The sequence below is a fragment of the Ovis canadensis genome, chromosome 2, assembly GCF_042477335.2.
Source record: "Ovis canadensis isolate MfBH-ARS-UI-01 breed Bighorn chromosome 2, ARS-UI_OviCan_v2, whole genome shotgun sequence".
Classification (NCBI taxonomy): domain Eukaryota; kingdom Metazoa; phylum Chordata; class Mammalia; order Artiodactyla; family Bovidae; genus Ovis; species Ovis canadensis.
The window spans coordinates 39,321,577-39,347,980 of record NC_091246.1 but is presented as its reverse complement, the minus strand read 5'-3'; the positions used below and the strand labels follow the sequence as shown (position 1 = coordinate 39,347,980).

The 26,404-nt window shown below is 40.7% G+C and overlaps 1 protein-coding gene across 4 annotated transcripts; it reads left to right on the top strand.

The window, feature by feature from the left end:
- Window positions 1-1,749: 1,749 nt before the first annotated feature.
- BNIP3L (BCL2 interacting protein 3 like) lies at window positions 1,750-25,690 on the top strand. 4 transcript variants are annotated; one of them, XM_069575963.1, is made up of 7 exons: window positions 5,006-7,004; window positions 8,548-8,743; window positions 9,460-9,643; window positions 14,093-14,165; window positions 19,900-20,003; window positions 20,121-20,270; window positions 22,952-25,690. In XM_069575963.1, exons 3-7 carry the CDS (start codon window positions 9,480-9,482, stop codon window positions 22,998-23,000), a joined length of 540 nt encoding a protein of 179 aa, XP_069432064.1. In that variant the 5' UTR covers window positions 5,006-7,004; window positions 8,548-8,743; window positions 9,460-9,479; the 3' UTR covers window positions 23,001-25,690. The 4 variants fall into 4 exon arrangements, with proteins under 4 accessions (XP_069432062.1, XP_069432065.1, XP_069432064.1 ...); XM_069575961.1 differs by lacking the exons at window positions 5,006-7,004; window positions 8,548-8,743 and adding an exon at window positions 1,750-1,987; XM_069575964.1 differs by lacking the exons at window positions 5,006-7,004; window positions 8,548-8,743 and adding an exon at window positions 1,782-2,011.
- The last annotated feature ends 714 nt before the right edge of the window (window positions 25,691-26,404 follow it).

Genomic DNA, 26,404 nt, shown 5'->3' with positions numbered 1-26,404 from the left:
ATGGAACCATAAATTAAGCGCCAAAGAAAACCTAAGAGAAACTGCCAAACTAGAAGTAGTTCGAAAACATACTCTGAACAGAGAAAAATTCTTAAACACCCAAATAAATAATGAATGGAATAAGTATCAAATGTAAGAAGTTAGAAAAAATCAGATATAACTAATGAGCATAGGGTTTCTTTTGGAGATAAACTGAGAATTAGATTGCGGAGATGGCTGCATAACTCTGTAAATAAAACACTGAACTGTGAACTTTAAATGGGTTAATTGTAGAGTATGTGAGTTATATCTCAAGTAAGCTGATAAAGGGCTTTCCAGGTAGCTCAGTAGTAAAGAATCCACCTGCAATGAGGGAGATGGGGGTTCGATCCCTGTGTTAGGAGATCCCCTGGAGAAGGAAATGGCAAGCCACGCCAGTACCCTTGCCGGGAAAATCGCATGGACAGAGAAGCCTGGTAGGTTATAGTCCATGGGGTCGCAAAGAGTTGGACATGACTGAGCGACTCCACTCACTCACTCAAAATGTGATAAAGGTGTACTCTCAAATCAGTGTAGAAAGGATAGTTTAATAAATACTGTTGGATCAACTACGAAGAACTGAAGTTAAGCAATTTACAACATACAAAAATAAGTTTCAGATGGACTAAGGTATAAGTACAAAAAGCCAATCTATTAGAAAAAAATTCTAGGGAATAGATTTAAAATCATGGTGTGAGGGTATTCCCAAGTCATAAAAATAACATATCCGATTGCCTAAAAATTTTAACGTCAGCATAGTGAAATACTGGGCTTCCCTGGTGGCTCAGTTGGTAAAGAATCTGCCTGCAAAGGAGAAGACCCGGGTTGGATCCCTGGGTCAGGAAGATCCCCTGGAGGAGAGCATGTCAACCCACTCCAGTATTCTTGCCTGGAGAATCTCATGGACAGAGGAGCCTTGTTGGCTACAGTCCAAAGCCAATGGGGTTGCAAAGAGTCAGACATAACTGAGGGACTAACGCTAGAGAACACACTATAGTGAAACAAGGTTAAAAAAACAAATGACAGACCGAGAAAAATAGATGCCACACATAAATGAGACCAAGGAAACGACAAAGACACGGAGATAGGACGTAGGTGGAGGGTTAAGGAACATGGTTTACAGTCAACCCACCTATAGGAAACAAGGTTTCACATGTCCTGTTCCAGAATGGGCCAAGTGATGCGATTTAGGTGATTATATTCTGTTTTCCTGAAATTTTCCATTTTTAAAATAATGATTGCGTGTTGTTTGTAATTATGTTTTTTGTGTGTGTGTTTGTTTAACAACTAAAAAATCTGGCCTGCCTTACATTGTTCCTTGTTTGGCGTCTCAGTGTTCCACCAGCTTGATTTTAGATTTATGACGGGGAGGCACTTCCCTTGTGTCATCACGATACCTATGGTAAATATCTGAAGCGTCCTTACGGAAATTAAAAAAGAAATGCTCACGGGTTAGATAAAACAATGTTGATCCCGCAGGTGTGGGAGACCTGCGTGTCAGCACCAGAGGGCCTTGCACTTCCTCATTACACGTCTCCTCATCCTCTATCCCAGTTACAGCCGCATACCTCACTCCATCCTGCCAGTCAATGACACGCAGGAATTCATTCCTGGCGCGCGCGTCAGCGCGGCGCGCGCGTCAGCGCGACTCCCGCGTCTCCACGTACCTTGCTCGCCTGGGCACGCCCCCGCCCCGCCCCGTCGCTTGTTGTGTTGTCCTCACGTGGTCGGGGCGGGTCCCGACGTCAGCATGGGGGAGGGACTGCGCAGGCGCGGAAAAGGGGGCGGGGGACTCGGCTTGTTGTGTTGCTGCCCGAGAACCGGAGACGGTCTTTGCTGCGGGGCTGCAGCTCTTCCAGCCGCCAGACAATGTCGTCTCACTTAGTAGAACAGCCGCCGCCCCCGCACAACAACAACAATAACTGTGAGGAAGGCGAACAGTCTCTGCCACCGCCTGCCGGCCTCAACAGTGAGTGCTGGGCCAGCGGACTCGGTAAAGGAGATGGGGGAGGAGGAGCTGCTCGGGTCGCCGCCGCCAGCTCCGCGCGGGGGGGGGAGGGAGGAGAAGACAGCCCATTGGTCAAGGCCGAGGATGTGCGGATGACTGACAGCTCCCGTCACCGGTCAGGAGGAGTCGCTTCCGTCTTCCTCCTAACCTGGCTCCGCTCTTTCCTGAAGTCTTGGATGGGGAACGGCTTGGGTTCGCGGTTGGGGAGGATAGTTGGGTGGGAAGACGAGGGGTCAAGCAGATCCCACCTGTGGTGGGCCCCAGAGAAGAGCCAATCGGGGCGTGGAGGGGTGGGTCTTGCGGCGCGGGAGGGAGGGTGGGCGGAGCAGGCAGCAAAGGGGACGTGGGCAGAGATGGGGACGTGCGGCTGGGACGCCGGGGGATGGACGCGGGCAGCGGGCCGAGAGGAGGGGGCGGCCGAGGGCGGGAAGGAGGTCAAGGGTGCTGGGAGCTTGGGCCAGGCCCGGCTGACCCCACCTCTCTGGGTCGGCCTTTCCCCTGGGCTCGGAACGTGAGTCCTCTTGTTGCGTTCTTTTGTTAGCAAAGGCTGGCCAGGAAAATTATTTGGTAATTTAGTGGTTACTTGTATCACGTGAGGGTGGGGGTGAGGAGGCTATGCTACTTTTTTTAAAAAAAAGATGTTTCAGAGTTGCTCAAGTAATTTTTTTTTTTTTTAAACGATCGTGTTGTGTGTCCTGTAAACCTGATTATAAACAGCCTCTTGAACCGTCCAAGATTGCACAAATCTTGGCGTCTGGGGCAATGGGTTTTCAGAGACGGGATTAAAAACTCATTCGTTTTTAATGTGTTAAAAGTGGGCTGTTGAAAGTCAATGCCAATATCGAATTCCGACCAAATACAATTGCTTTTCCTAACATTCTGGTGCTTAGACATCTTGTTCTGAGGTTTTTCCTAGTTGCCTTTAAAGCTCGCTGAAAGTCCTGGGAAGGTTCTTGCCTAACCTTCCTGTAATTTACTTTTTGAAAGAGGTAGTTGGGACAGTTAGCATATGGCCACATAAAGTCTTTTAAAAATCAGTTGGATGCTTAAATGACATTTAAAAGCATTGCAAGATCTTTGATCAGGGAGAGGTGTTTAACATGGCCCAACAATTATTTTAAAGAAGAGTTCCTTTCCTCACAATATTGAGATAAAATTTGAGTTTTTTAAAAATGTAATGTTGACTTCAAAAATTTGAAGTGTCTTATGTTCTGGAATGTAAGGTTTATGTATTATTTCCCACAGTAAATTAGGATTAATTTCTTTGTCTTTTAATGTTATTTGCCACACATATTAATATGCATTTTAAAAAAAATTAAAAAAAAAAAACATACTCTTTTAGAAGCATGTGATTTTAAAACGAGAAGAAACATTAGCAGTAGCTGTCCACTGTTCTTTACTGGTAAAGAAACAGGTCTATTTAAAATGTATAAACAACAAAGTCCTACTGTATAGTACAGGGATCTATATCCAGTTTCCTGGGATCAACCATATTAGAAACAAATGTAAAAAGGAATATATGTTTATGTGTGTAACTGAGCCACTTTGCTGTACAGCAGAAATTAGCACATTGTAAGTCAGCTCTACTTCCAGTTTAAAAGAGAAACAAGGCTAGAGTCAGGTGTGTTGTCCAAGTTCACCACAGGCTAGATCCTAGAGCTGAGGTTTAACTTTCACCCAATCTAGTGTTCCTTTCAGGACACTTCTCTTCAGTGGTCCACAATCCCCTGATCTTGTGTGTCTTATTTATTCCCTGTGTTATCCACCTAATGTACAGAGGTGACCTGCCTATGGATCTCTTTGTAGTATACTGTTTCTTGATTGCACTCTAGTTTTTCTGTGATACAAATTAGCTATTTGGTTAGTATATGTCCCTGACATCACAGAAAGCAAAGGAATTTTTCTTTACCCTTGACCATGTAACAGAAAAATGGGGTTGCACTGCGTGTAATGATTTTCCTCCCTGTCCTGACAGACCCTTGAGGTCTTTGATGTCCTTGACCAATCAGGAGCTGATCCATTTGTATTAGCTGTTACAGAAGTGCAAGGATGCTCAGGCTGTGTGTATAGTATCAGAATGTTGTTTCGGGACATCTGCTAGATAGAAAGTATTTTGTTGGAGCTAGGGTGAACTGCTTTGAAATGTTATTGAAAAGCTTTTAGATGGTGCCACATTTCATTATGCTTCTCTTGCCTTTCACTCTTTTTTTTTTTTTTAAGCCTGGTATACAAATCTGGACTGAACAAAACAAGAAGGTTTATTGATTCCTTCAAGTGATTTTTGGACACTCTGCAAAACAACTTATTCAGGCATCTAATACTACCCAAATTGCTGATAAGTTGAAGTTCTTTGTTGGGCAAAGTTGCACAAGTCTGAAAAACAGGAGATGAACTCATTGTACAGATAATCTGTAGCTTGGGATTTTATCTTTAGTTCAGGGGTCAAAGTGGAACTTTAATAGCAAATTATTGAAATTTTTGGAATAATGAAACCTTTCACTGAGTTTTAAAAAAAAGTTTATCCGTGAAGAGGGACTGTTTGCTTTCATTACAAGTCAGTGGAGAAATATCTGAACTACTTCCAAACTTAAAAGAATATTTTCCAGTTGCTACTTTTAGTTTAGAGAAAACTATCAATTTATTTAAGGATATTGGACATTTATGTCATAAAATTCAGTAGGTAAGATGAGGAAAATTACAGTAATAATCCAGTTTTTGTTATTGTTTCATGTAGACAGTACAGCCTTTTTTTTTTTTAATCTTTTAACCATCTTCAGCTATGGTGTACTTGGTTCCCCAGGACTACAAGAAGGCCTTTAAGGCTATGATACATGACACGTCAGTGCTTTATAATACTGTTTTTTTTGTTGTTGTTGTTGCTGTTTTAAAGAAAAATCTCAGTGAATGTTCTCAGCTGGATTCCAGCATCAGGTACTTGAAGTAAAAGAAAGGTTTTGAGGAAAGAAGATAAGACATAATGAAATGTGTTAGAATGAGTTGCACATGGGATTGGAAAATTGGGGAAAGAATGAGAAAAACTCTTTTTCCTTCTCTCCCTTCCCACATTCTCTCACTTTCCCATTTCCCTTCTTGCAAGAGGATTGAACTGGTGGTTATAAAATTATAAAGAGTAAACACACCATGCAGTCATGAATGTAATCACAATTACCGGACCAGCCTTCACGGTGAACTGTGTTACACACTGCAGAGGCATGCATCTCTGAATCCTCTTAGCAGTTCTCACACTTCAACTAGAAAATAGCTCCTGTAGTATGTATATGTGCAACCTGACACAACAGAACCATGGTTAGTTTGTAAGTAGTCTTTTAGCATAATAGAGCCTCCAGTTTTTAATTTTAAAGCTTATTTATTAGGAAGAGAATTCATTGAGGTTTTTCTTTCAACTTTGTGATACTTGGACAGCACAGTGCTCATATCTTGCCATGTTTCCTTTCCAAGAAAAAAGGGACTTGGTAACCTTAGACCAGGCAGGAATTCTTGAGGCTGCAAATCAGGCATGAAGTAGGTAAAAAGAAAAAGAAAAAGGCATATGTAGCTCATCTATTGAGAAAGACAAGTCTGCCTTTTTTCATTTTTACTCAAAAGATAAAGCTACTAAGTAAACATTTAATGAATATCTGTGTCTAACTTGCTCTTCACTGAATATTTCCATAGATGATATTTCTGGAAGAGAATTAAGAGTTAACGGCAGTCTCCTTTTTTAAGGCTTTTACTGGATATTGCCAGATTCCTTGGCAGAATGTTCACGGAAGTCCTGGTTGTAAACAAAATATGAAAAGACAGTCATTTGGGTAATGATTAACCATTGCCATGTGGATAATGGTTAAAGCATGGTATATCTTTATGATGGGATGCAATGCAAAAGAATAAGGTAAAGCAACATATATTGACATTGAAAAACATCACGTTGTTAGGTAAGAAACACTAGTTACAGAAAAGTAGGTGCAATACAGTTCCTTTTTTTTTTTTTTTCGTAAAAGCAAAACACAAAAAATGAAATATTCTCTAGAAGTCCCCATATGAAGCTATTTAGTTTCCTTTAGGAATAGGAATGGGAGGCTGGGAACAGGGGTGAATTTGTCCTTCATGTACTGTTTACATTTTCAAGGCATGAACTAATTTTGTAATAAGTGTGTTTTAAAAGATAATTAGTAGAACTATAATAGTAACTAACACACAGCACTTTATTATCCCTGTCATCCTCCCAACAACTCTATGAGGTAGATGTGTTCTGTTTTGTTTTTGCTTTCGCACTGTGTGCAGGCAACCGTTCTGTATTCTTTTAATTTTTTATTTTATGTTTGAACATAGCTGATTAACAGTGTTGTGATAGTTTCACATGGACAGCAAAGGGACTCATCCATACATACACATGTATGTATTCTCCTCCAAACGTCTCCTCCCATCCAGGCTGCCTCTGTGTGTGTGTGTATGTGTGTGTGTGTGTTTTTAATTGAGATGTAACTGAGATACAACACTGTGAGTTTCATTTGTACAAAATAATGATTTTATTTATTTATTCTGAAGTGACCACTACAGTTGAGTCTAGATAACATTCATGATCACAAAGTTACAAAAAATATTTTTCTTATGGTGAAAACTTCTAAGAGCTACTCTCTTTTCCTTCAGATGCACAATGCAGTTATTAACTACAGTCATCATGCTGTTTACCACATGGTGATATTACCAGGACTTATGCCAGAGGTTTCTTCTCCCTTTAAGATGATATTCACGCAGTAGAGGTGGTTGCTTCCCAGCTGGTGCTAGTGGTAAAGAACCCGCCTGCCAGTGCTAGAGACAGAAGTGACACAAGATCCCCTGGAGGAGGAAGTGGCAAACCACTCTAGTCTTACTGCCTGGAGAATCCCATGCACAGAGGAGCCTGGGGGCCACGACCGAGGGACTGAGCACATACACATTAAGACCGTTGCAGGTCATTTTCACCAAGCCTTTCTAGGTGTGTCTCCTCAAGCTCCTACACTCTGATTATTCACATACGTTTAATGCAGAAAGTGGAATTCACATATGGGTTTGGAAGTCCTTCAAAAAAAGCAAGGTCCCCAAACACTGATATTGTTAGAGCCTTTTTTCTCCCAATCAGCTGCTTCCAGTGAATGTTAATAATTATTTTAGGGAAGACTGGCTTTCACAGAGACCCTTCCAGAACTCCTGGTTCCTTAGTTCTACTTCTGCCAGAGCAGCTCTGGCCTTTTGTTTATTTGTCACATTGGGCTTCTGAACAAGAAGAACTGGTCTTACTCGTGTAAATTAGGTTTTTTCAGTCCTAGAAAAGAGTGGGAGTAGAAAACAAAACAGTTTGTTCATCATATACCTTTCTGTATCACTCTTTTCAGTTAAAATACTTTCTTGTTCAGCTGCTAAGTCATGTTCGACTTTTGCTACCTGTGGACTGTAGCACGCCAAGCTTCTCTGTCTGTCCTCCACTATCTCTCCGAGTTTGTTCAAATTGATGACTCAGTGATGCTATCTAACTATCTCATCCTCTGCTGCCCCCTTCTCCTTTTGCCTTCAGTCTTTCCCAGCATCACGTGAGTCAGCTTTTTACATCAGGTGGCCAAAGTGTTGGAGCTTCAGCATCAGTCCTTCCAGTGAATATTCTGGGTTGATTGCCTTTAGGAAAGAAAATATTTTGACAGAGCTGCAAACTTAAGGATGCTTTTAGTGTATTTCTTGTGCACTCCAGATGCCCTCCAAGCATAAGCATTTAGTTAAATGACTTCCAATGTTAGATCTTTCTTAGCTTTGCTAGTGGAGTTTGTTAATCTGTTTTGAGTCCTGTCCAGTCTGTGTACAGTTTTGTGTGTGGACAGAAGCCTACCTCGGAGATGTCTCACAATTGTGTTGTTTGACAATACAACGCCAAAGACTTGGTGGTGGTGATGGGATTCTGACAGCCACTGGGACTGCCTTGGAGGGAAAGGAAGGAAAAGGGAACTTCCATTTTTACAGAGCAAACACTGTACGTTACAAATACCAACTCTTTTAGTGCATAGACAAGCATCTCCTCTTTACGAGACACTTTTCCTGTATTCCTCTATTTACTCGTCACAGCAAGGCTGGGAGGAAGGTACTTTGTTATCATCTCTATTTTACAAATGAGGCAACTGAAGTCACCGTAAGTGGGAAAGTCAGATTTTCAGCCAGGGTTACCTTTTGAGCTTTTCCTTTGTAGACCGGTCATGTTGAGTTCACTTCTGGGTCTGGATTAGCCATCACCTCATTTAGGGTGCAGTTTAGGGATTGAGCCTGTTATTCTGACTTACTGATAGGAGACTGTTCAGCCACAGAACTCTCTCCAACACTTCTGCTTGGAGTTTACAGGAACGGTTCCACCAACTTGTGTGATTACCTTTTCTAAAACAAAATTTGTTGTAAGGAATGGAAATTATGAGAAAAAATATACCACTCTTTCCTTTTGTTGTGAAGTTGCTTTATTGGGTATTGTTGTCAATTCGTACTAAAATTAAAGGACCTTGTAGTCAGCAGACTCATGGAGCCGTGTTTTCAAGACCAATCCAAACGTCCCGGGCCCTGCCCATTTCCTGTGGCTCCACCCTCTTTTCCATCTGAGGCAGTCGTGTTGCCCATGCGCACTCCCCGGCACTGGCTCGGCTTCATGAAAACCCTAGGCAGTGGAACTTGTGGGAGCGGAGAAAGAAAAGCCAAGTTTGCAAGGTATGTTTAGTGCTTAGAGAAAGAAGGAATGGAAAGAATATGGTATAAAGGAAGGGAAGAAACTAATTTTGTGACAGGAAAGCGTTTTTTAGAGTTTTCAGCATTCTCACCTGATTTAACAAGGAGCCAGCTGCATTCATTTTTATGCTCCAGACTTGCACACAAATTGACATGTTTATGATCAGCTTAAGTTGCCTCTCCAGGAGCTTCTCAGTTGTTTGTACTAATTAGGGCACAGTTGCTAACTACTAAGGTAAACTTTATGAAATTTCTAAGTCACATAGAGACTATACAACTAAATAGATACAGGCAGACTATGGAAAATACATATATGTAACTAAAATATTAAAGGTAAGTAGCCTATCTGCTAATAAAGTAGCTATTTATTTTCTGAAAAGCAACCTAAAAGTTCTGCAGTGTTTATTGTACATAAGTTTTAACCAGAGAGAAAACTGGCTGAAAGACATGTTTCTAAGTTCCTCATTTTAGAGTTCCAGCTTCTTCTACATCGGTGGATTGCACAAGAACCTTCAGGAACAGAGCGGTATAGATCTTCTGACTTTTATTGCTCTTTATTTATTTTCTTGAGAATACTTGGACCTCTGCTTCCAGGCAAGCCAGAATTCTTATCTGAATTCACCATGGCTGCATGGTACATGCACACTTGAGCCCGCCGTTTGCTGTGGTTGACGGCAGTTATCTGACTTGTCCAACAGGTTCCTGGGTGGAGCTCCCTATGAACAGCAGCAATGGCAATGATAATGGCAATGGGAAGAATGGGGGGCTAGAGCACGTACCCTCCTCATCCTCCATTCACAATGGGGACATGGAGAAGATTCTTTTGGACGCACAGCATGAATCCGGACAGAGCAGTTCAAGAGGCAGTTCTCATTGCGACAGGTGAGTGAGATCCATGTTCTGGTAGAGTTCCAGAAACAGGTGGGCTGCCAGGTTAATTCCCATTAGAAAAAATGAATCACTTCCATCCTCATTTGACAAAAATATAGCTCCTGATTTCTTGGCAGCATGTATTTAAATCAGACAGCCAGTTGACAAGGACGTGAGTTCCCACTTTACTGTATTATTTTCAGATATTTACCAGGCAGTGATATATATGTTTACTTAGAGAAAGAATCTTTCTCCCATTTTCCTTTGTCCTTTCACAGGTCTCTTTCTGCCTTGAATACAGTTACCTTTGTATGTATCTGTCCTCCCTTATATAGTCTGTGAGGCTTTAAAAGGCAGGGATCCAGCTTCACTCTTGACAGTCATTGTATTGGCATATAGTAGCCACTCACTAAATGTCTGAGTTGCAGGAACTACAAGCTGATTCAGGTTATACCAGTATTAGTCTGATGGAGGCACCAACCACGGTCTGTAAAGATAGTTAATTTTGAAGGCTATTGAATTCCCTTAAAGCTCAGAAGAAGTTTTATTTCTTGTTTTCCTATATTTGGCTTGGGGAGACTAGTTCTGATGAAAGACTGCTTATTGTGAGGGAGTTCAGAATACAAATACATATGAGGAGAATGGAACTGAGTTGTTAGTATACTTCTCAGTACAGCCTTCTCTTTTTTCCAGAGGGACTAGGAATTAAATGACATTAGCGGTATATTGAACAATTCTTAGACGGTGACCGCTGTAGTATTAGCACTTTGGGGTATTGGATGGTCTTCTGGCTAATGAGAGTTCACTGACACTGGCCATATAGAAAATGCAGACACATAGGACATGGATTAAGGAGCCACCTTGAAACGTAAACAGTGATTATCTGTAGGGGATGCAATGCTGGCCATCGGTCTTCTTCAGAGTTTTTATACTTCGTAAAAATTGTGCATAGTATATGCTGTTGTTTCTTACCAGAAAAAGTAGAAAAGGAGAATCAAGAGTTAAATCATATTCAGAGTTCCTGCATGATGCATGATCCACTGCTATCACTGAGGCCACAAAGGACTGGTGTGATGGCCTTGTGGCATGCCCCTCACCCCCAGCACCTCATCACATCGCTCACATGTCCCTGGGCTTCTGAGGAGCCAGGATGGCTCTTGTTCTGAGCAGATGGCGTGCCTCTGAGCAGCTTGCCGCCAGGTATAGGAGCTCCAGCAGAAGTCTGTTTTTGTGAATCACATTTATATTATGGTACATTTATGTTGTGGGACTCACTGATGGGCTTCTGAAGTGTTCTGCTGGTTATGGGCCTGCTGATAAGGCTTTTATTATATGTTCAAATATACAGTCCTGCATCATGGGAACTGGCGAGTCCTTTAACCTGCCATTCCCTTGGTGATGTCATTGAGCAGAGAAAAGATCACCTGCCCGCCCTTCTGGTCATCTTGTGTCATTTATGTGCGTGTTTAGTCAAGAATTCATATCTGATCTCGTGCGACCCTGTGGACTGTAGCCCACCAGGCTGTTCTGTTCATGGGATTCTCTAGGCAAGAATACTGGAGTAGGTTGCCATCTCCTCCCCCAGGGGATGTTTCTGACCCCGGGATGGAACACATGTCTCGTGCATTGGCAGGTGGGCTCTTTACCACTGACCACCAGGGGTTGCAGTTATGTTTGTGATCCCGTGAACATGTTCCAGTTGGGTTTCTAAACATGTTAATTGATGTGTGGTAGGTGCTCTTGGACGCTTTTGTGTTCTCACTGACTCATTTTCAGACTCTGGGTTACCAGTCACCCCTCAGAGGAGGCCTCGGACTCTAGCTCAATGATGCTTTCTAGGGATATCTAACACCTGAACATTTAAAAACATCTTTACAGCTCATGTCATCAAAATTGCCAATGTGTCTATACTTGAAATTGTTAAGAACTGTTTCTTGTAGGCGGAAGTGTTTTAGGAGTGTTGGCTGTTAGTTCCAAAGTTAACTTATGTGTATATGTATTTTTAAATATTTATTTATTTTTAAATATTTATTTATTTATTTGGCTACATCAGGTCACTGCAGAGTGCACAGGCTCAATAGTTGTGGCACTCAGGTTTAGTTGCCCTGCATCTTGTGGGATCTTAGTTCCCGGATCAGGGATCAAACCCATGTCCCCTGCTTTGCAAGTTGAATTCTTAACCACTTGACCACCAAGGAAGTACCTATGTATATTTTTAATTTAAAAATTATCCCATAGCTATATGATTGCCACTTGGGGAAGGAAATGGCAGCCCACTCCAGTATCCTTGCCTGGGAAATCCTATAGTCCATAGCGTCACACAGAGTCAGACATTACTTAAACAAACGTGATTGTCACTGCAGTGATTATTGGAAAATAACCTCCGTGTGTTTTGCTTTGTGTTCCAGCCTCTTGTTGGAGTTTCCAACCTATACACTAGATTCACCCTGGGAGCTTTTAAAACTACTAACATAGAGACCCTGTCCCTAGAGATTCTCATCCTGTTGTCAAGACAGGAGAAACTTTTAAAAGCTTCCTCAGTTCAGTTCAGTTGCTCAGTCGTGTCCGACTTTGCGACCCCATGAATCGCAGCCAGGCCTCCCTGTCCGTCACCAACTCCCGGAGTTTACCCAGACTCATGTCCATCAAGTCGGTGATCCCATCCAACCATCTCATCCTCTGTCGTCCCCTTCTCCTCCTGCCCCCAATCCCTCCCAGCATCAGGGTCTTTTCTAGTGAGTCAACTCTTTGCATGAGGTGGCCAAAGTATTGGAGTTTCAGCCTCAGCATCAGTCCTTCCAATGAACACCCAAAACTGATCTCCTTCAGGATGGACTGGTTGGATCTCCTTGCAGTCCAAGGGACTCTCAAGACTCTTCTCCAACACCACAGTTCAAAAGCATCAATTCTTCGGTGCTCAGCTTTCTTCACAGGCCAACTCTCCCATCCATACATGACCACTGGAAAAACCATAGCCTTGAGTAGACGGACCTTTGTTGGCAAACTAATGTCTCTGCTTTTTAACATGCTATCCAGGTTGGTCATAACTTCCCCTCCAAGGAGTAAGCGTCTTTTAATTTCATAATGGTCATTATCAATTCCTTTGAGCAAGCTAACCCTGGAGCATCCTTCACGCCCACCTGAGTTTACACGTGGGGAGGTGGGTTGTGTAGTGAAAGCTGTAGTGACTCGCCATGGTTACACAAGGGTCATCAATAGAGCTACGATAGCACTTACCAGGTTGAACTCATGATCATGTATCTTTGTCTAAAAGTTTATAATTCTTGGAATATATCTTGTTAAAGCTTATCACTTGGTATAAGCTTTTATAATTCACTCTGAAATATCTCAAAGAGTTAATATTTCTAAAAACAAGTAAAATAGTGGTTCTCAAACTTTTTGGTCTCACTACTCCTTTACACTCGTGAAAACTATTAGGGACCCCAAAGACCTTTTATTAATGTGGGTTATATGTTTTGATATTTACTGTAGTAGAAAGTAAAACTCAGAGCATTAAAAAAATATGTATTCATTCAGTCAATAATAACAAACCTACCATACCAAACAACAAACATTACTGTAAGTAATTGGAAAAGACTCTGATGCTGGGAGGGATTGGGGGCAGAAGGAGAAGGGGACAACAGGATGAGATGGCTGGATGGCATCACCGACTCGATGGACGTGAGTTTGAGTGAACTCTGGGAGTTGGTGATGGACAGGGAGGCCTGGCGTGCTGCGATTCATGGGGTCGCAAAGAGTCAGACATGACTGAGCGACTGAACTGAACTTTTTTAAACAGAAAGTAACTGTTTTCCATAACCAAGAAATTTGTAAGAATAGTGGTGGTGTTTTATATTTATGCACATCTCCTTAATATCTGACTTAATAGAAAACAGCTGGATTGTCATGTGCTTTTGCATTCTCTGTCATGATGTTATACATAATGCAGCCTTTGGAAAATTGCACTGGACTCTCATGAGCAAATGAGCATGAAAGAGGCAAATAAATCCTAATGGTATTGTAAAAACAGTTTTAACCTTGCAGACCTTCTGAAAGAGTCTTTAAAAGCTGCTTTCACACTTTACTGGTGAATTATTTAATGATAAGAGAGCGTTGAGAAAAAGAAGCCCAAACTGAAGTTTCTGAATTTGAAGATCCTTTTACTATTATTGAGAAAAGAAGTGAAAATAAGAAAATGTGACAGGCTTCTATCCTTAGGTAGTATTTCCATCACATGTTTATCATTGTGAAGGAATTTAACACCACTGAAAAATTTTAGATCATTTGGACAGTAAGAGTGCTCAGTTTTAACTTTTATTACACAGTATTATGGTATACTTACTGATTTGTTGCTTTTTCAAAGCCATACTACTGTAACTTTTAATTTTCTAATATCCAATAGAGGCTAATTTATTTGACAAATTGAAAGAAAACTAACAGCTCAATGTCTTTTTCTTCCAGCCCTTCCCCACAAGAAGATGGGCAGATCATGTTTGATGTGGAAATGCACACCAGCAAGGACCATAGCTCTCAGGTGTGTGTGTGTTTAATTTTGTGATTAAATAATTAGGAAAATGCAAATCTCTAAATAAGTCTGTTTTGCTAAAATATAGTAAAGAATATGAGTAAAGACTTTAAAAAATAGTTTGAAGCTGTTTTAACTTACTGAGGTTCTGATGTTGAAATTTACTTATGCCTATGGTCATGAATGTGCTCCTCTACAACCAAGAATTTGGGATCTTGTCACCTAAAAGAATTGGGAAATTCTTTTGTCTATATCATTCCGATATTCTAGGCTACTGTCTCGAGTTTATAAATATTTGAAAACTGAGAGTGATGACTTATTTAAGGTCACCGAATAAATGAAAGTTGTTGTAGAACCAGGTGTGAAGCTTTTTTTGCACCTAGAATCAAATCAATGACTGTTGGCGATGATTTTCAGCAGCAAGAGATAAAACTCACCTAAATTACACATGCCAAGTTCCTTAAGGTGAAGAAGTTAGATATTGTTTCACTAGGAGTTGACACTGTTGGAAATATAGATGGATGTAGTACTGAAAGCTTACAAAGGTTTTTATTATAAACCTTGTGATAAATAAGTATTGATGTTAATGATGTAGAATGTTCATAACCAGCCCTTGACTTTATTGACATGTCAGATCACCTTCCAGTGTCAGAGTGCAAATTCTTGAGAACAGGAAGCATTGTTTTTTTTCTCCCACGTTAAGGTATTTGAAGAATGTATGTTGAATGAATGTTTCAGTGAATGCTAACTAACTTTTGTGGGGTTCTCACTCTGCAGTGTCCTGACTCCCTTTGCACTGGAAATATTTTGCATGTTACCTGGGATCCACTCTGTTCTTTCTGTTTGAGAAGCTGCACACTTTCTCCCTTTGTTGACTGTGCTTCATTTGTGCTGTTTTCTGAAACCGAGAAAATCTGTGGGACTGACTACTAATGATTTTACAAGGAGCTTTATGTTGTAGAGACGCTTGTAGCAGCAAGGCACTCACGTAGGGAGCTGGCTGCCTGTGATTGTGGAATTGCTTGCCTCTGTCCAGTTTTGTTGTGTGCAGTTAGCTACAGCTAACAAGGAGGAGACCATATGACGCTTCCATGGGGGGAGGGGGTGGAAAAAGTATACTAAGGAATCCCAAGATGGAGAAGTGAAATTAATTGTTTGCTTCAATCTTTTCCTGAATTAGCTGTCTCCATCCATATAGCCTTTTGTACAGACAAGTTGAAAGTCCAGAGTTAGTGTTTCCTTAAGAACAATTTGAGGAACATTTGCTCAATGGGAGGTTCCATAAGGTAGTTCTGAAGTCAGATATCTGGGAAATACACTGCGATCCCCAGGTTCACTCACCTTCCCTCTCCAGTGGTACCAGGGCATGAGAAACACATTAAAGGCTCTGGAAATTCCTGCAGTAAAGAAGTCTGTTGATGTCCACCAAGTGCAGGCATTCCTCGGTATTCTCAGGGGACTGGTCCCAGGACCACCACCACCTACGCCCAATACCACAGTCCACGGATGGTCAAGTCCCTTATGTAAACTGGTAGTGCAGTCAGCTTCCACATTCGAGGATGTGTGACCCACCGATACTGAGAGCTGACTGCTTCCCAAACTTATTTGACCTTAGACCTCCTTCCCCCCCACACACCCCTTTTCCCCTTAGTAATCTACCTGATAACTAACAACCACAGAGAAGAACAGTCCTGGCTCATGGGGTGGCAGGTGTACTCTTAGGCTCACCTGGGAATTGTATTTTAAGTGAAATTGTGGAGCTGACTGCATCCATCCTAGAATTCCAAAGGAGTTTGTGAAATTCAGGAGAGAAAAGAGTTTGGTCTCCTGTCAGATTGTGATAGGATCGCTGTTGTGATCCCTATTCAGAAACAAGTATCTAAAAGAACACCGGTTATCATCAAGCACTGCGTAAGTGATGCTAACTGACAACCACATCAGTCTATTTAAGCCAGGCTATGTTTTTCGAAAAGCAGTCTAACTCCTGTAGAAAAACATTATATCCTTCAGAGTAGGACTCTTAGTAAGGCAGAAATCAATAGGTGTAATTACACTTTCAAAAAGCTTTTTATATTGCTTGTTTTTAATTGAAGAAGCGATCATTTAATTACTTTAGGGTTTAGAAGGATGAATTTTCTTTCATAAATGGGAAAGAAACTTAGGGTTAGGAAACAGTACAGTTAACAAAGGCCTATTACTGGCTCTTATTAAATATTTTTATATCATCCACATGAAGAATATATGACTTTTTAGCCTTTTTAGGAAGACAAAGGAAAGGTACTCATTTATTGGAATTTTTTAAAAATTTTAATTGTAGGCTAATTGCTTTACAATATTCTCATGGTTTTTGCCATACATTGCCATGAATCAGCCATGGGTGTACATGTGTTCCCCATCCTGACCCTCCCTCCCCATCCCATCCCTCAGGGTCATCCCAGTGCACCAGCCCTGAGCACCCTGCCTCATGCATTGAACCTGGACTGGTGATCTATTTCACATATGATAATAGACATGTTTCAATGCTATTTTCTCAAATCATCCCACCCTTGCCCTCTCCCACAGAGTCCAACAGTCTGTTCTTACATCTGTGTCTCTTTTGCTATCTCGCATATAGGGTCATTGTTACCATCTTTCTAAATTCCATATATATATGTTAAGATACTATATTGGTGTTTTTCTCTCTGACTTACTTCGCTCTGTATAATAGGCTCCAGTTTCATCCGCTTCAGTAGAACTGAGTCAAATGCATTCTTTTTAATAGCTGAGTAATATTCCATTGTGTATATGTACCACAGCTTTCTTATCCATTCGTCTGCGATGGACATCTAGGTTGCTTCCATGTCCTGGGTATTGTAAACAGTGCTGCAGTGAACATTGGGGTACATGTGTCTCTTTCAATTCTGGTTTCCTGGGTGTGTGTGGCCAGCAGTGGGATTGCTGGGTCGTATGGCAGTGTTATTTCCAGTTTTTTAAGGAGTCTCCACACTCATTTATTAGAATATTTTTTAAAGCTTTTCCCACATTATTTTCAGTTCAATGAAAGAGGTAACAGTATCTCCATGAAAAAACTGGAAAAACGAAGCTTTGTCTTAATTAAGTTCCTTACCTAAGATCCCCAAGGAAGTAAGTGATAGACTAAGGCTGAAACCCCAGCTGTCTGGGCCTGTGGCCCCTGTTGTACTAAAGTAAGCTGATGAATAGGATTGATTTCAGGAGCACTCACAAGGTCATGAGAATGAACTGAGACATGTCAGGTGAGTTGTTCATGGTACAGGGAAGCCTAAGATGTAATGCGTTTAGGAGAAAGATTGTTCAAACTAGACTTCTAGAATGCTGGTCCCCATGAATCTCATATTTGTAGCAGAAAACGGACCACAAATTTTCTCTCAGAGGCAATTCTCAATGTGTTTCTGGGACCAAAGAGGCCAGCATGGGTTGGAAGATGATACAAACTGAAAATGGCTTCCTTTTCTCTCCTATAAAACTGTGGTTTATCTGTACCGTGGTATGGAATTTAATATCCATGTTTAGAGACCTCAGAGAGCTTGGGGTAGGCCAGAGAAGGAAAATGTAAGCAATTAGAAAGTGAGGGACTCCCACATGATGACACACTGAAACGATCAGAATCTTCTATCATCATAGACGTAGATGTGGGGCGAAGGGTATTGATTTGGATAAAGGCATGACTCTCACTTCATTAGATGAAGCATATTTTTACAGTATTCTAAAATTCTAAAAATCAGAAGGCAATTTAAAGCCTAAAACTGGTAAATTTAAGGTTAATTAAAGTAAGTGAAGGGTAGTGAATGAGAAAACGTTACAGCCCTTATTCTTAAGGTCAGCTTTCTAAACTGATCAGGGTTTTGTTTTTTTTCCCCCTAAATCATAGTCTGAAGATCATCATCTCTAAAAAGTAGCATAAAGACTTATTATATTTTCATTCTTTTGGAAAGTATGAAATATTACCTTATTCACAAATTTAAATCTAAATCTTTGAGTGGTTTTAAAAGAGGTGATTGAGACCAAGGTTGGAAACTGAAGTGACCCACAGTATGTTGAATGAGACATTGTGACAGGCTGATCTCTAAGTAAATTGCAGCAGTTGATCACTTTTGATTTAGTGTTTTCAAATTTACTCCAGAGAGCCAACTCATGGTTCCCAGTAATCTCAAAACCCAGTGGGAACAAGCTTAATCCTAAAGGCTACATTGTGTCATTCAGTGGAATTTGTCAAGCCCAGCAGAACTAAGAATGATATACCAGAGTAGCAAAAATCCACAGGGATTTAATTTCCGTTTGACAGCAAAAGGGGCCATCTATACCTAGAGATTCTCTGAAGTTACCTTCCTGGGGCAGCTGTTTCATAGAGAATTTTCATAACTACCTACTGAAAAGAATGAAAGTTTGGGTCAAAAAGTTAACTCTGTCCAAACAAAAGAACATAAAAATAATTCTTAGCCTCGAGATCCTTTGGTTTCGGGTCTTAGCTTCATATTCCTGAAAACTGAATAAATAAATCTGTCATTTTTCAGAAATTGGTCATCCCTGTGGATTCTGTTGAAAGAGAAGCTATTGGAAATTTTGTGTTCTTACGCCGAAAGTTTAGGTTCTCATTAGCAAGAAAAAAATTTTATATGAAAGATGTCAAATTCTTAGTATTAAATACATTACTTTTTAAAACTTTTGACTTAATGTAGTTTGTTGTTCAGTTGTTCAGTCATGTCCGACTCTTTGTGGACTGTAGCCTGCCAGGCTTCTCTGTCCATGGAGTTTTCCAGGCCAGGATACTGGAGTAGGTTGTCATTTCCTTCCCCAGGGGATCTTCCCGACCTAGGGATTGAACCAGCGTCTCCTGTGCCCTCTCATTGGCAGGCAGATTCTTTACCAGTAGTGCCACCAGTTTTGAATAAACTTTGGGAAATATTTGGATAGCAATTTGTCTAAAAACTATAATCTTCCTCCAGGGAATAAAACAAAACCTAATCCCTAAGAGTAGGGGCTCTAGAAACGGTTTGCCTGGGTTTGAATATAGCCCTGCTACTTACTACTCATATAGTCTTAAGCGGTTATTTATGTCTCAGTTTCCTCATCTGTAAAATGGAATAGTAATAGTTCCTTTTTTTAAATAAGGTTGTTTTAAGTAAAGGTTAGTACATGGAAGGTGCTTAGATCAATACTTGTCTCTTGGTAAATGCTTAATAAATACTATTTATTTTAAATTACTTGTTAATAATTATTTAAATTGTTTCTGCAGCACAGCACCTCTCCCAGTTTTTTTCTTTCCTATTTGTTAGCATATACTTTTTGATATGATCCCTTTAGTTTTTAATTGTGAAAATTTTTGAATGCATACAAAAGTAAATAGAGCCTATTATGATGGCCATCCATACATCAGATTCAGCAATTATCAGTGCTTTCCACATTTAACATGTCTTAATGTACACTTTTTTCAGATTCATATTCTTTTTCTTAAATTGAGATATAATTCAAGTTTCAGGTTCATTTTATGTTTATATAGCCACAGTGAAACTCACTCAAGGGTTTGTTTTTTTTTAAGATAGTAAATACTCTGATCTTAGATTATTTTATCAGCTCTTTTAGAAACATGGCATGTTGCTTACATAAAAATTACTGATGCCCAAGTTTATGATTCTTGCATATTTTCTGTCCATATTTGTCTTCTGTAGTAGGAAGGCTCTATCTTCCTTTTCTCCCTTTTTAAAGTGTGCATTCTCCTCCACAGTCAGAAGAAGAAGTTGCAGAAGGAGAGAAAGAAGTGGACGCTCTGAAGAAAAGCGTAGACTGGGTGTCCGACTGGTCCAGTAGACCTGAAAACATTCCACCCAAGTAAGTCGGTGCATGTCGCTTTCCAGTGGACGCAGTGCAGTGGGGTGGGCCCGCCAGTGCCCGAGACACATTTATCAGACGTGTGTCTGACACCCTCCTCTGCGTTTCTTCCCCCAGGGAGTTCCACTTCAGGCACCCTAAGCGTTCCGTTTCCTTAAGCATGAGGAAAAGTGGCGCCATGAAGAAAGGGGGGATCTTCTCCGCAGAGTTTCTCAAGGTGTTCATTCCATCTCTCTTCCTCTCCCATGTTTTGGCTTTGGGGCTAGGGTAAGTACTGGTCAATGGCTGAAGTTTTTTTCCATTCGTTTTTTGCCCAGATTTTGTTCTCAGGATGTAAGGGATACATGTGAAACCAGTTTGTGTTGTTTTCCTTTTCATATGTTAGCACAAGTGGAGTGAACTTACAAGAATGAGTCGATACGATACACTATTGATACACACATTCCCCCCACCTTTCCCCCACTCTCTGAAAGTAGAGCATTTCTAGGAAACCTTCCATAGCTGAAATGGTACAAGGTGAAGCAGCAGTCACCTGAGGACACGTCTTGCTAGCGGGTGCAAGATAAAGCACAGATGTTCACAGACTCGGTTCGAATCTCTGGAGGCTGGGTGCTGAGATGCTGAGTGTGGTCCCTGGGAAGGAGCTTGGCAGGGCAGTTCTCACTGCTTGGGGTGCCCTGTCTGCCTAACAGCTCTCTTCAAAACCAGCCCTAAGTGGTATTTTCACTCTTTGCCTTTTTTTTTTTTTGATACAAGTGAAACTCCTCTTCAGATTTCTTTCAGTGAACAAAAACAGGTACTAATGTAGGTCTAACTTACATAGTGAAGTGACGTAAACCAAACTTTTGAAAAGTGGGGTACACCTGTCCCAACAAGGATTTGTAATGGTAGAGTTTTTTTCCTCATTTAAAAATAAGTTGTTTCTATGATTTAATCCCTGAAATGATCATTTTTTTAAGTGAACTCTTCTGTGTTTGATTTTTCTTTTTGGGTTTTGTTGCTGTTGTCTATAAATTACTCAGGATCAGCTGAGTTTGAAAGTAGATGAACCTTTAGTGTGTAAAGCTGGAGTTGGTGTGAATATTTCTTTTTCCCAGGTGGGAAAGCACACTTCTATTGAATAGTCCTTGAGTGAAACTGGAAAATTGGTTGATACTATTAGTACGATTCTTTTCTCCTTATAGTCTTTTTTTTTTTTTAATTCTTCTAAAATTGAGCCCACATTTACCTGTAATTCATTCATTTTTCTGGCATGTCTTTTAAATTCTTTTTTTTTTTTTTAATTTGAACAATTGAGGAAATATATTTTTTAAATACTGGGTTGGCCAGAAAGTTTGTTCTTAACATAACATTTTGTGGACAAAACCCAAACAAACTTTCTGGCCAACCCTGTATTTTAGGAGTTAGGCACTTGCTGTTACTTACATTCAGGATGTATCCGGCCTTCTCTTTGAGCATGCCCAGTGGGTCATTTTCTGTGTAGAATGCACAGAAGATACACATCTTTTAACTTCCCTCTAAGGAGCTCAGCCTATGGGAGAGATGTTCACAGTCGTGAACTTGGAAACACACCTGACTGTCTCACACTCCTCTTCTCTCTTTCTGGGTGCCTGCTTCCATGAGGGTGAGGACAGCCTCAGCACACAGCGAAACAGGGAGTGTGTGAAAGTTGTGTGTGGTTGGTGCGGGGGCAGGCTCAGAGCCCAGACTCCCTACCCCCCACCCTGCCCCAGGGTTGACTGCACAGCAGTTCATTTGCCCTCAGGAGGTTGGCTGGCTTTGTACCTTGAATTATCTTCCTTTTATGAATCTTTGGACTGTTTCTTTTGCTGGTGTAACTACTGATATAATCAGATGGAGGAAAAAAGGATTTTGAAAAGTATTATTGGGGGACATCCCTGGGGGTCCAGTGTGCAGAACTCTAAGCTTCCAATGCAGGGATCCAGGTTTGGCCCCCAGTTGGGAAACTAGATCTCCCACATGCATGCCACAACTAATAAGTCAGCATGCCACAAGGAAGATCCCACGAGTTGCAACTGAGACCCAGCGCAGTTAAATGTAGAAAAAATTACAGTTTTATTACATTGGGGTGTGGGCTGGTTCTGTATTTTTCCTTAACTTCCCTTCTGCTTTTGTTCCATAAGGGTAAAACCCTTGCTTGGCATGGGAAAGTGATATAAGGCCCTTAAGAGTTAAACTGGTATACTGCGAGGGAAGGAGAGGGGTGAGATGAATGAAGAGAGTGGGTTGGAAACATACGTCACCATATGTAAAATCAGTAGCCAGTGGGAATTGGCCGTATGATGCAGGGAGCTCAAACCCAGTGCTCTGTGACAGCCTAGATGCGGTGGGTGTGGGAGGGGGAGGTTCAAGAAGCATGTGTATACCAATGGCTGATTCATGTTGATGTATGACAGAAACCAACACAATATTGTAAAGCAATTAACCTGCAATTAGAAGTAAATAAATTTAATGAGAAGGAAAGAATCATGGAACAATTTTTAAAAAAAGAATTAAACTGTTAGAACATTTTAAAGCACAGGCAGCTTTGTAGTTAGGTATATTGCTGTATTTCTTAGCTTAAATATCGGTAGAATTTTTTGTCCACCACAGCAGACCACCTCAAAGGAGGCTGGCTCTGCTTGTCTCTTCAGAAACATCCGTTCTCTCTGGCTTGACTGTGTCTAATCACTGCCTTGTGCTGTGATTACTCCAGTCCTGCCCCACGAGTAAACATAATCACATAAAACCAGTTTAGCTGGCTGGTGACTAGCTTCAGGTAAGTCAGTGGTGATTTCAGGGTGTCAGGGAACTGTGCACGTAGACCTTTAGAAAAGCCCTTTTTCGCAAACAGCTGAAGACGTTCCTTTGTACAGTGCAGTCTGTGGACAAGTTGGTATAGAGCTGTTGAAACAGATGAAACACGACACACTCTGTTTCCCTTTCAGCATCTACATTGGAAAACGACTGAGCACGCCTTCTGCCAGCACCTACTAAGGGAGGAGAAGAGTCCCTGGGCCAGCGTGTGACTTGTGAAGTGGTGTCTTGTCACAGTAGTTTATTTGAACTTGAGACCATTGTAAGCATGACCCAACCTACACCCTCTTTTTACGTATCCAAGTTCCAGTAACTCTCAAATCCAGTATTTTATTCCAACTCTGTTGAGGCATTTTACTAATACCCTCATTCCCTTTTTGGCCTGTAAAACACTTTAGAATTTCCTAATAAGAGTTTACTGTTGTTTAGAAATTTGCAAGGGCTTCTTTTCCGCAAACGCCACCAGCAGATTGTAATTTTGTCAAGAATGCCATTGTCTTCTCTCAGTACCACCAGACCTAGACCTGCACCATTCGTGGTATAAATCTTACTCTTACAAGATAACCCACCTGTCTCTTCAAATGAGACCAGGTTGCAAATGATACGAAAGCTTTGTTGTTTTGTTTTTCAAGACAAAGGCAAGCTTCCCTAAGCTTGAATTTATAGTTATGAAAAAAGAAAACAAAAACAAATAAAACAGACAAACTATAACACAAGGAAAAAAAAATATCCTGGGCAATAAAAAGTTATTTTAAACCAGCTTTGGAGCCACTCTTTGTCTAAGCCTCTTAATGGCGCCTTTTTAATTTGTTGGAGGCAGGCTACGTAAATGATAAGTATAAAGTACAAGAACTAGAATACATTAGCAGATTTTAATACTAGTAAGTTATAATGCTGTCTTTTCTATAGTGTAGAATCTTTATTTCTGGTAAGAGATGTCTCAGGCCTAGAAATCTATGAAATTGCTTTGGGGGTTTGTGTGTGTGTGTGTGTGTATGTTTGGTATTTTTATGTTTATTAGCTGCATGTGAATTTTTCACGATTTGGAATTTTCTTTCCTTTTTTATTTTTTCCTAAGAGGCTTTGGAATGAGTTCCAATTTGTGGTATAAATACAGGCTTCTTGTTTTAGGAAGCATCACTTACACTCTGAAGCCTTTCAGCTCTGAAGACAGTTGTCTCAGAGTTATTTCAAGCTCTTGGGAAACTTGGAAAACCAGACCTGGGTGTGGGAACAGTTGACAGAGTTTTGAAGAGAAGCCATCGGTTTTCTTCTGCTCACTCCCTTTCTCATGTTTGCCATATAACCTGCCTGAGACGATTCCTGTGATTCCACAGGCACTGGCCACTTCCTCCTCCCATAGCCATCTTTCCAGTTCCGCTCCGCAAGTCCCAGAACACTCAACAACTTCCTCTCATGATACACTTTTGTGTTCGTTTCTCAAATGTGAAGCTTTAGGACCAAATTGTTAGAAAGCATCAGTTACCATTTATCTCAAGGAGGTTGATTGGCTCTCTGAACACACAGCATGACTCTGAAGGGATGCTGTTATATGTGTCATATATAAATAATTACTGTTTATGGTATAGACATTGAATATTTAGAGAACCATAGGGAAAACCAGGTCGACTTGAATAAAAGCACTCTGAACCACCAGGTTTGCTAGTTTGCAGAAACTATCTGTCTTCTCTCTCACATCAAGTTTTGTAAAGTTGATGTGTTACAGTGGAAAATAACATATAGCTTAAACAAAAAAAATTAGTTTCTGACCTCTTTATTCAAGAATACATCTGGATATCTTTAAGGAAAATGGTATATCCAGGTAGTCTTCTGAATTCTTCGACTTTTTCTTTCTAGTTTTTGTTGTCGCAACAATTTTGGCCATCTTTTTATTATGCCTTGTTTCTGTGTCTTATTCACCAATCTAATAACACCTGATTTGCCTTCTATAACCTATTTATTTCAAGTCTTCACTTTTCTTTGGGAAGAAAGTACATCTGCTGGCTCGTTGGACTTCGAAAAGCCTTGAATAAAATTGGAAAGGCTGGTAAACTTAAGCAAACTAAAGAGCTAAACTGTTCTGATAACACAGTTTGTATTACATTGAGTATCATGGGAGGGAAAAGTAAAATTAGAGAAAAGCAAGTTTATAGAGACAACACAGGACTCTTTTGAAATTCAGTAGTAATCCTATAAGGAGTGTGATTGAGTACATTTGTGGGTTTTTTTTGTTTGTTTGTTTTCCAACATTGAAAATAAATGTAGTTCTGCCCCTTCAAATAGCTGTGAAATTTTGGACTATTACTTAGAACATGAATACACGATCACAGTAGAACTTAGTCATAGGATGAAATCATGCAGTATTTATCAATAACCTTTACGTGTGGGATAAATGTTTATGCTCCTCCCCAGATTTGTTTTGACTGGAGCCAGATTGTGTGATTGGAAAGGAGAACTGGACAATGAACAGTTGACATGTTTTAAGATCGTTTAAAAAGCTTTATGCCTGTTCACAATTTGGGGACAAAAAGGCAGGCTTCCTTTTCCTATGTTTGATGAAAACTGGCGTAAGATATTTGTAAATATAATCAAGAGCAAAACTGCACAAACTTGCACATTGACAAGTGCAGCAAGTTATGCTGATTGCAGTAAAAACATTGACTATTCTAAACAATGAAAACTGAAGATTTAGCCAGTCAGATGAATCTTCAAGTGAACCAGTTGTTGAAATTATCAGACTTAACTGAGCCAAAGTGATTATGCATTCCTCATCTATTTAGTTAGCACTTTGTATCATTATATACAGTTTACAATCCATGTATAACTTGTAGCAACAAACATTTTGTGCTATTAAAGCTATCACAAAACTCTTTCTGTCAGTATATGATTTTATGTCCCGTGTGTTGCCTGGGAGTTGAGGGGAATACCTGTCTACATACACATTTTCCATTGAATTGCTCAGATCCTAGAGGACCTGCCAGTGTGCCCAGCATATAGGAGTGGATGATGCCCCTGCCCTCCTGGTACTGCCACTCTGGGGTTGAGGAGACAGCCATCGCACGATGTAATCGTTTATCATGTATGAGGTGTGACGGGGTTATAAGTTTAGAGCAGGGCTCCCTGACCTCTGGGATCTCATGCCTGATGATGATCTGAGGTGAAGCTGATGTCTTAATAAGAGAAAGTGCACAGTGAATGTATTGCGCTTGAATCATCCCGAAACCATCCCCCCTCCCACCCCTGGCCCTCGGGAAAACTGTCTTTCACGAAACCAATCCCTGGTGCCAAAAAGGTGGGAGACTGCTGGTTTAGAGCATTTGTTCTGCCACAAAGCATCAAGGCATTGCTCACAGAGGAGGGAATCTACTGAAGGATGAGTAAGTGTTCACCAAATACAAAAGGGATTACGCACATGCCTGTCACTGACATGTGAAAATACATTCCGGACATAACCAAGTTCATTGTGGCTGGAAAACACGGTAGGTAGGGAGGACACTGAAAATGTTGTGAAGTGGTGGACCAAAACTGAACTTACTTGAATAGTGAGTTACCTTTCAAGGGGTTATTTAAAGCAGGAAAATGCT